Source organism: Acipenser ruthenus, chromosome 12, assembly GCF_902713425.1.
Source record: "Acipenser ruthenus chromosome 12, fAciRut3.2 maternal haplotype, whole genome shotgun sequence".
NCBI lineage: Eukaryota > Metazoa > Chordata > Actinopteri > Acipenseriformes > Acipenseridae > Acipenser > Acipenser ruthenus.
The window spans coordinates 31,152,565-31,163,033 of NC_081200.1; the positions used below are offsets into that span (position 1 = coordinate 31,152,565).

Genomic DNA, 10,469 nt, shown 5'->3' on the forward strand with positions numbered 1-10,469 from the left:
TATTATATGGGAGATACTGAAATTAAAGAAGGGAACTATGAAAAAGACCTAGGAGTTTACGTTGACTCAGAAATGTCTTCATCTAGGCAATGTGGGGAAGCTATAAAAAAGGCCAACAAGATGCTCGGATATATTGTGAGAAGTGTTGAATTTAAATCAAGGGAAGTAATGTTAAAACTTTACAATGCATTAGTAAGACCTCACCTAGAATATTGTGTTCAGTTCTGGTCACCTCGTTACAAAAAGGATATTGCTGCTCTAGAAAGAGTGCAAAGAAGAGCAACCAGAATTATCCCGGGTTTAAAAGGCATGTCATATGCAGTCAGGCTAAAATAATTGAATCTATTCAGTTTTTTAACAAAGAAGACTACGCGGTGATCTGATTCAAACATTCAAAATCCTAAAAGGTATAGACAATGTTGACCCAGGGAACTTCTTTGACCTGAAAAAAGAAACAAGGACCAGGGGTCACAAATGGAGATTAGATAAAGGGGCATTCAGAACAGAAAATAGGAGGCACTTTTTTTACACAGAATTGTGAGAGTCTGGAACCAACTCCCCAGTAATGTTGTTGAAGCTGGCACTCTGGGATCCTTCAAGAAGCTGCTTGATGAGATTCTGGGATCAATAAATGTGCATTTACAAAGATACAACCTCAGTGCTTTTTAAAACCCCGAAAGTAATGACTAAAGCTAAGGTTTATAATTTTAGGAAGGCAAACTATGAAGGAATGAAACAGAGACTAACAGAAGTAGATTGGAGTAAAATAGAGAAAACATCCACAGAAAAAGGATGACTGTTTTTTAAAAATGTAGTACTAGAGGCACAAAACAATTACACCACAAAAGTAGACAAATCTAAATCTAAAACAAAATTGCCAAAATGGTTTAATAGATCAATTTAAAAACATATTCAGAGCAAAAAGGCACTTTACAGAGCATTCAAAAGGGACCAAGAACAAAGTACACGGAAAAAGTTCTTAGAACACAAGTCAAAAAGGAAGTTAGAAAGGCCAAGAGAGAGATAGAAATGAACATTGCTAAGGGGGCTAAAACCAATTCCAAAAAGTTTTTCCAATATTATAACAGCAAAAGAATCTGTTTCATTTCCAAAGCTGTTTGGTTTGGTTAAGGATGGAAGGATGTACTTAGTGATTTGCACATTAACTGTTTTGTCCAGGCTCTTCCACAGCAATCTATCATACTGTACCAGACTTTCATGCAAATGAAATAAGCATTCCGATTGTCAATACACCCACAGCCTTCTGCCTCTATGCTCCTCTCTAACAGATTGCCTGAAGTAGGTAGAAAAGTATCCATGGAAACAATTTGTAACTCTCTCAATGATTTGTTCTGAGCCCTCCAGCATCCCTTTCAACAACAACAAAAAATCCCCAGCAGAATCAACTGTTCTTGGCTCTGTTTTTAGTTATAAAGAAAAATGAAAAAGATGTTTTTTTTTTTTTTTTTTAAATGTCTGTCACAGAGTAGCCTTGAGTGGGGGTGTGGTGATGTCAGAATCACCACAGACAGAGGTACGGGGGTTGAAACTGCCACAGCAGTATATTTATTAAATACTAAATGAAACTCTTTTAGAAAAATCACAAAATAAAAGGGCACATTGGCCAAAACAAAACAAACACAAACAATAACTGAATGTTATAAAAACGAGTACCTTTGAACCTAACAATCTTGGTCGCTCTCGCTCTCTCTCTTGCTCTCTTGCTCTCTTGCTCTCTTGCTCTCTTGCTCTCTTGCTCTCTTGCTCTCTTGCTCTCTTGCTCTCTTGCTCTCTTGCTCTCTTGCTCTCGGTATACCTTCGTTCTCCTAAGCTCTCTCTTCAATGAGCCCGGAGTGGGTCCTTTTATTTTCTGTGGCAGGAGCCTTAATTACTCATTAATCAAACAATTACCTTATTAAGTCTCCAGCCACATTCCCACAAGGCTATAGGGATGGGGATTTAACCCCATCCTTGCCAACTAAACATTATAAGGCTGGCTTTTTGCCAGTCTCAAATAATAAATAATAATGATGGACGGTTTTCGACTGCCTGCATATAAACATCATATAAACTTGTTTTTATTGTCAATGTATTCAAAATGAATATAGACATGGCTGAATTATTCATGCATATTATTTATATCTTATGAATCCAGGACACTGTTTACCAGAAAGATAGGATTATATAAATTACACTGAACAATTCCGCCTCCAGTAAAATGCAATGGTAATCTTTGCCAAAATAGAGGATTGTGACCAGTTTGCGAAAATGTTTTATTTTATTTTTGAAGATATTTACTGTATTTCTTACTGTGTTATATAAGAGCAGTGTGCCCTAAACAATACAAGGTGTGAGTTATCAAGGTGTGCAGTGTGCTCATGTTACTGTAGTTCAGTGGTGTAGTGGTAAATAAAAAAGTGGGTAAACTCCCGTTTGGTAGAACTGAATAGATAGATTGAACAGATAAACATGAACACATACATTGTTATTGGCCCTCAGCCAACCAGAGCCCCCCACCCCATATAATTATTTCCCCCTCCGGTGCGCTTCACATGAACAATTCTGTGAGCGTCCTTTCGTGGGCGAGGATGAAGGCTACTAGCACCGACCTGCAGGTCCAGTGTGCCAACAACAGAACATTAACAGCACATAAACAACCAATCGCAGAACACACACACACACAAACAAAACACAGTCTAGTGGCCACGCCCCCTGCTTGCGCCACAGTTCTGACTGAGAGCTCTCAGCTGTCAGTCTCGCGCAGAGCAACACAGCACAGGTGCTCACCGTTAAAATATCTTGTCTTTTACCCAGGATTTGCATATCACAGGAGAGCAGAAATGAGTAAACTCTGTATCCCTTATATGAGAAGTGGGTAAACGCTATACTGCCCAAATTAAAAGTGGGTAAACACCGTTTACCTGCGTATACCCTCAACTACACTGCTGCTGTAGTCTATGGAAGTGTGGTTAGTATTATTATTTTGTTTATGTATCAGACGCCTTTATCCAAGGCGACTTACAGAGACTAGGGTGTGTGAACTATGCATCAGCTGCAGAGTCACTTACAATTACGTCTCACCCGAAATGAGGGAGCACAAGGAGGTTAAGTGACTTGCTCAGGTCAGTGGCTGAAGTGGGATTTGAAATGGGGACCTCCTGGTTACAAGCCCTTTTCTTTAACCACTGGACCACACAGCCTCCTAGTATACACAAGCTACACAGTTTGCTAGGGATGTTTTAGTATACATTAGTGCTTGTTATATTCATTACAGTAATGATAGAATCTACAATCGGGGTATAACATAGACTACATGAAGAAATTGATGACAATTGCTTTTCTAGTCTCTGTTTCCCTTTGACCATTCTGTCAGGCAGACCCTCAAATGAGCTCACAGGTACAGAATGCTCAGTCAGACTGCTGCTCAAACAAAAATACTTCCAGGGACAGTCTAGGGACAGGTTGCAGAAAGCAGTCAAATGTCTGGCATTCCTACTCCATAGTCGGATTATTCTTGGTGAGTTAAAAATACAAGCCTCGCAAGGTGTTGCATTCTCCCCTTTACTGTATTGACATCCTCTTATTTAGTTTCTGTCGCTGCATCATCTACAGCTTTTCAGTTCTGCACAGCATATGAAACCCACAGTGATAACTAGAATCTAGGGGTAAAATTGGCAAATGTGAATAATATTTAAAATACAATGACTTTATGGAAAAAAATAAATATGTTGAATATATCCTGTTGCACATGTTAAAGCTTCATCCAATTAACAGCTTTTTAAACATCTTTTATATCTTTTCTGTATTTCATCAAGCTAAATCAATTATTTAATTTTTGTGTTTTAAATTATACGCACATATCTCTTTAGAATGAACATTGATTTCCTAGTGATCAATCAAGTTCTTCTTTTCCAGATCTGCAACGAATCCAATTTGGTCTCCAGTAGTAATATTACTATAGCTTATGTCAAAAGGCTAATTTATGACCCTTTTGACCTTTTTTTGACCTTATAGGTATGAATTTATGAATATATAATGAGGGGCATGGATTTATGAATTTATGAATATATAATGAGGGGCGTGGATTTTATGGTTGTTACAAGACAGATATGCTTATTGAATATAGGCTTATATTTGCCTATAAACTTATTGCACGTCTTTTATAAGATATGTACAAAAATCAGTGTTTAATATGTTATTTATGTAATCGGGATAGGGGGTACCCATGTTTTATAAATGCTTATGTTAACTTATGCTTTGGGCATACAACATTAATGCTTATGTTAACTTATGCTTGGTGCAGACAACATTAAAGTTTTTTTTTACATGACACTTAATGAAAAAGGAGAAAGTTTAAAAGAAGTTATTAAAAGCAAAAAGAAAACGTCTTATTCACCATTTAAAAGCATTTAAACAATATACATATATACACTTAATGAAAAGAAAGTTTAAAACCGCATATCACAAAATAAAACAGATATTAAATTAAATATTTATAAAAAAAAAAGAAAAAACAAAACAAAAAAATCTACCAAAGTAGAATTTCTGAAAAAGCGCTCTCTCTCTCTCTCTCACCGTTTTTCAAAAAAACTCCCCGGACAAAACGTTTTACAGTCAGCATTCCCTGAAAGCATTTAAACTAACATTACACACACACACACACACACACACTCACACTTAATGAAAAAGAAAGTTTAAATCCGCATATCACAAAATAAAACAGATATTAAATTAAATATTTATAAAAAAAAAAGAAAAAAACAAAACAAAAAAATCTACCAAAGTACAATTTCTGAAAAAGCGCTCTCTCTCTTACCGTTTTTTAAAAAACTCCCCAGGACATCCGCTTAAGTACAGTCTGAATTCTCTCCCTCGCAGACAACTGCAGCCAACTGCACTCATCAAACTTTAGCAGAAGAATGACTGCAAACTCGCTCTTTGACTTAAATAGGGGGCGGTTCCTTGGGCTTCGAACATGCGCACAACTTCCTATAGGTACACTTACAGGCGCGCGCCCATGAGCACCGACACTGAGACAATCCCACTCGCAGACCCAGACACACACAGACACATAACCACCCGCTATGAACAGACTGGCGTCTCGATGTACTAAAAAGCACCGCTACCTATTTGTTAGAGGAAGGTCCCCTGCAGAGAAGGCTATTGAAATGTGTGATTTGTAATGCCTAAAGGTTTGGTCTCCGCATGATAGACACTGCGATGACTACTTCCAATGAATATACATACTTTATACATAATATATATATATATATATATATATATATATATATATATATATATATATATATATATATATATATATATATATATATATATTAAGGAGCGTGCATATTTCTGTTAAGATTAAAACCAGGAATCAATTCTATAAATAAAAACTGTTTAAATGTGTTTGGTTGTCTGTGTTTGTTTGTTTGCATGTTTTTTTAAAAGATAAAATGAGAGCATTTTTTCATGACGCTAGTAAAATTAAAAAAAAAAAAAAAAAAAAAAAAAAAAAATGAAAGACGTATTTAAAATATATTGCATGAACATTTTATGCCTGTATTACCGCGTAAAGAAAGTAGATTTAACTAAGCCTACGTTCAACTATAAACAAACAAACATGTATAATATATGCTATAGCAAAGCTTGGTTATTCGCTCTGTACCTGTAAAACTTAGGGAATTGAATATAACTGAATAAAAACAAAATGTAATGATTTTGCAGGAAACAAATGAAGGAAAATTAAACACATATGTAAATGAATAAATCAGAGTTTATCATGTCTTAAGGAATAAGTGTTACGGTTTTTGTAGAGTATTTTTTGTGTCTGAAAAACCGAAATTCATTTGTGAGGTGAGAATCGTGGCACCCGTGAGTCTAGTTCTTTAACATATCAGACTTTGGGTGACGGTATGTTTGATGATGTTGGAAAGCACGATATTATCTCAATGTGAATATATATATATATATATATATATATATAGATAGATAGATAGATAACTATAGGGGATAAATATTTTTTATTCAATTTTACACGTTAGGCTCAGCTTGGCGCCGCTGTGTATTAAAAGTACAGATAGCGTATGTTAGAGGAAGGCACCCCACTGAGAAACATCACCGCAGCGTCGTTTAGCCTGCTAGAGGCTATAAGCATCATGGTATTTCAAGCGGGATTTAGTTTCTGGGCATAACGATTAGAACATAAAATAAGATAAAATCTGTGTTATATTGCAAATAAAATAAGAGAACCTATTTAAGTGTTTTATCATGGCCCATTTTTTGAATAGCCACCCCTCATGATAATCTCAAGTAGCTTCTCATACACAAACAAACTATTCTGAGGTTGGTGCAAATCATTAACACGCTTTTACAGTTTGTAGATTTAAAACTATGGGGTAGCATAGTACAACGTAATGTTTTTTTAAGAAACGGCGAATATTGACTCGATACAGTTGTAATGCTCCTTTACGTGTATCTAAAATGAATCGGGTTATAAAACAGATTGTATAAAATCGTTACAAAACGAATGAGAATATTTTTTTGCATATAATACTGAGTATAGAAAAACTAAGCCCTCTTTTAACTATAAAAACATACAGGTGTAGGTATATGCGTCGTCATTTCTTGTTTATTAAAAGCATACCTTTAAAAACGTGATTTAAACATAATAAAACATAATTTCCGCATAATTTCGAGAATATGACGGATGGGTTTGTGAATAGCCGCTTTAGAGAAGCGGAGAGGGGCAGATTTCAGCGCCAGCTAGTCTAGGCAACTTTCGGGGTGTCGGGTTTATCTCACCTGATCCAGCCTGATCCGGACCCCGTGTGGTTACAAAGGCAAATACCGGGGATCTTGAGAGTATAAAAATCGTCCACGTACAGAGCTAAGTATTACACTTCTGGAAAAAGGACGAATCCTCTCAAAGATACCTTATCCCGTAAAGAACCACTTCAGCTATAAATGGACGTTGAATCAAGCCACAGCAATGAGGATCTAAACGGTATGTCCTAGGTTTAATGTTTAAATTGGCTGTAAATGTTAGATGTGTGGTAAAAAATGTTTGATACTTAATTTATGTTTATGATGAACAATGTGGGGTGTGTCGGTGATGCTGCGTAATCGTGTTTTCTTTTTGTTTTGTTTTTTTCTTTTTTTTATAAATATTTAATTTAATATCTGTTTTATTTTGTGATATGCGGATTTAAACTTTCTTTTTCATTAAGTGTGTGTGTGTGTGTGCGCGTGTGTGTAATGTTAGTTTAAATGCTTTCAGGGAATGCTGACTGTAAAACGTTTTGTCCGGGGAGTTTTTTTGAAAAACGGTTAGAGAGAGAGAGAGAGAGAGAGCGCTTTTTCAGAAATTGTATTTTGGTAGATTTTTTGTTTTGTTTTTTTCTTTTTTTTTTATAAATATTTAATTTAATATCTGTTTTATTTTGTGATATGCGGATTTAAACTTTCTTTTTCATTAAGTGTGAGTGTGTGTGTGTGTGTGTGTGTGTAATGTTAGTTTAAATGCTTTCAGGGAATGCTGACTGTAAAACGTTTTGTCCGGGGAGTTTTTTTGAAAAACGGTGAGAGAGAGAGAGAGAGCGCTTTTTCAGAAATTCTACTTTGGTAGATTTTTTTGTTTTGTTTTTTTCTTTTTTTTTTTTTATAAATATTTAATTTAATATCTGTTTTATTTTGTGATATGCGGTTTTAAACTTTCTTTTCATTAAGTGTATATGTGTATATTGTTTAAATGCTTTTAATGGTGAATAAGACGTTTTCTTTTTGCTTTTAATAACTTCTTTTAAACTTTCTTTTTCATTAAGTGGGTGTGTGTGTGTGTGTGTGTGTGTGTGTGTGTGTGTGTGTGTGTGTGCGTGTGTGTGCGTGTGTGTGTGTGCGTGTGTGTGTGCGTGTGCGTGTGTGTGTGAGTGTGTGTGCGTGTGTGTAATGTTAGTTTAAATGCTTTCAGGGAATGCTGACTGTAAAACGTTTTGTCTGGGAAGTTTTTTTTTGAAAAACGGTGAGAGAGAGAGAGAGAGAGAGAGAGAGAGAGAGAGAGAGAGCGCTTTTTCAGAAATTGTACTTTGGTAGATTTTTTGGTTTTTTTTCTTTTTTTTTTTATAAATATTTAATTTAATATCTGTTTTATTTTGTGATATGCGGTTTTAAACATTCTTTTCATTAAGTGTATATATGTATATTGTTTAAATGCTTTTAAATGGTGAATAAGACGTTTTCTTTTTGCTTTTAATAACTTCTTTTAAACTTTCTTTTTCATTAAGTGTGTGTGTGTGTGTGTGTGTGTGTGTGTGTGTGTGTATAAAATGAGATAATAGTGACAATATCTAAAAATATAAATTATAAAAAAGGGGTTATTACATCAGGATATGCAATGTGTTTTATTTTATGTTGTCATTAATATTATTATTATTTTATTTATTTAAAATCATATATTTTCATTGTTATAGATATCCAGGAATTTATTGAAGAACATTTAATTTCACACCAGGAGGAAGTAATTGAGCATCCTCCTATGCTCATTCCCCTCTCACCTACAATCATTCCATTGTCCCCGACATTTTTTTTGGATAGTCAGAATGGTGAGTTTTTCATTTTGCTAACCAAAATATCGCGAGGGTTTTTTTTTTTTTTTTTTTTTTTTTTTTTTTTTTCTGGTCTAACTATAAGTACCTCCTTTTAAATTGCAGATACAATCCCAGGGCACAGCATTTCCCTTGAGCTACCGTGCGATCTAATCGTGCCTGAGGACTTTTTAAATAATTTCTCAGTGATAACAGAAAAGCCGGAAAGTGAGTAAAATAGTAGACATATTTGTCTGTTTGTTTTATTAATAACAAATACATAAAGGTACTTATGATATATATAGTGCGTGAATGATATTACATGCTAGACATTGTTTTTTAGCTTATTATGATTTCCTTTTAAAAACATACCTGATTCATTCTGTTTTTAGAAGCTGAATATATTGAAGATTCTGAGCTTTTGGAACAGTACTTCAAGACATCCTTCAGTGATCTAGCGTCAGACTCCGAATTGTCTAAAAGTATGAACCGTATTGTTTTTATAGATTAATAAAAAATGTTTGATCGTTTTTCATAATATTAATTATTTTTAGGTTAAAACATTCATATTCAACCGTTTATATTATTTTAGAAGTTCCTGAAAATTCCGAAAGGAACGACGTGGCCGGTACTTCGGAGGAGGGCCAGGTTATACATGCGTATACCCCCTTGGAGCATCCCAATAGACCTCAAAAATCTGCAAAAAGACCTCTCAAAAGTAAGTGTATTTAAAATGAAGTTTTTTTTTTGTTAAATATTTCAATCATCTGTTAAGGTATTTTTGGTCTGATTGTATATTTTGGCATATTTTCATTTAGAACGGCCCACTAGACGTACACTTCTTGTGGAAAGCGAATCTTCCGAGGACGACACCTCCTTCAGCAGAGACCCAAAGTCTAAAAGGCCGCGTAAATTTTCCGAAAGGTTTCATGCTTCACTACAAGCAAGAGGCACCCCCACAGTCTCCAAAGTATCACAAAGGCTAAAACCTACGATCCCCTCAACTTCAACTACTGCTAGGTATCACAGCGCTGAGCTATTGAAACATGTACATATGACTATAGAGCAGATCATTTACAGACATCCTGCTATAAGGGCCCTAGTTTCTGACCCAGAAGTGGCTCAGAATATACAAACATTAATTACCCTATTGAAAACGCTGGGTTTTTTAAAACAATAACAGTGTATTTGTAGAGCTACAATGGAACCACATCGCAAAAAAACATGTAAAAGGAAACACATTGAAATTACTGTTGATGATTCTGACAATGATGATACGGCTGTGAATGGTGTTCTAAAAAATAAAAAGGTTTCAATTGATCCGAGTCATAATGTGTCAAATTCTGTGGTAAATTCTATATTCGTACCTAAAAATACCTTAAATTCTGATCCTTCAACAAGTTCACATACACATAGTATGTCTACAGCCCCCAATGTCTGTCTGCCCCCCGTTCACCCCCAAAATTTAAATGGTTTCGAGAATTTTGACTATCTAGACAAACTATTAAATGATATAAATTATAATGCGTATAGTTTACCGTCAATCAGGGCTCTGATTGATGAAATTTCTCCAGATAGGCCCCCGATAAATGACAACTCCACTAATATAGACAGCAATAACTCCCAGGGCCGTGTGTTTGTTAATGATGCTAAATTGACTCAGATCAATTTTGACTCTTTGGATAAGCTTCTGCATGAAATGTATAGAGAGAATCATGATACTCTAGAGAGTGTAGTTGATGTGGAAAAACAAATAGGGGGAGGTTTGAACGACGGGGCTTACCGTGATGATTCTTTTAGCATAAAAGTCCTGGGGGGTGGTGTATTACATGATGATCAAGTGGCAGGTCCTTCAGGTTTACAGGCCCCCCATAGAGATAGTGCCGG

The 10,469-nt window shown here is 35.3% G+C and overlaps 1 protein-coding gene across 1 annotated transcript; it reads left to right on the forward strand.

Annotated features, from left to right (window-relative positions):
- The first annotated feature begins 6,894 nt into the window (after positions 1-6,894).
- LOC131740096 (uncharacterized) lies at positions 6,895-10,181 on the forward strand. The gene is made up of 6 exons (XM_059034865.1): positions 6,895-7,006; positions 8,469-8,600; positions 8,709-8,810; positions 8,975-9,064; positions 9,175-9,300; positions 9,401-10,181. Exons 1-6 carry the CDS (start codon positions 6,967-6,969, stop codon positions 9,760-9,762), a joined length of 852 nt encoding a protein of 283 aa, XP_058890848.1. The 5' UTR covers positions 6,895-6,966; the 3' UTR covers positions 9,763-10,181.
- The last annotated feature ends 288 nt before the right edge of the window (positions 10,182-10,469 follow it).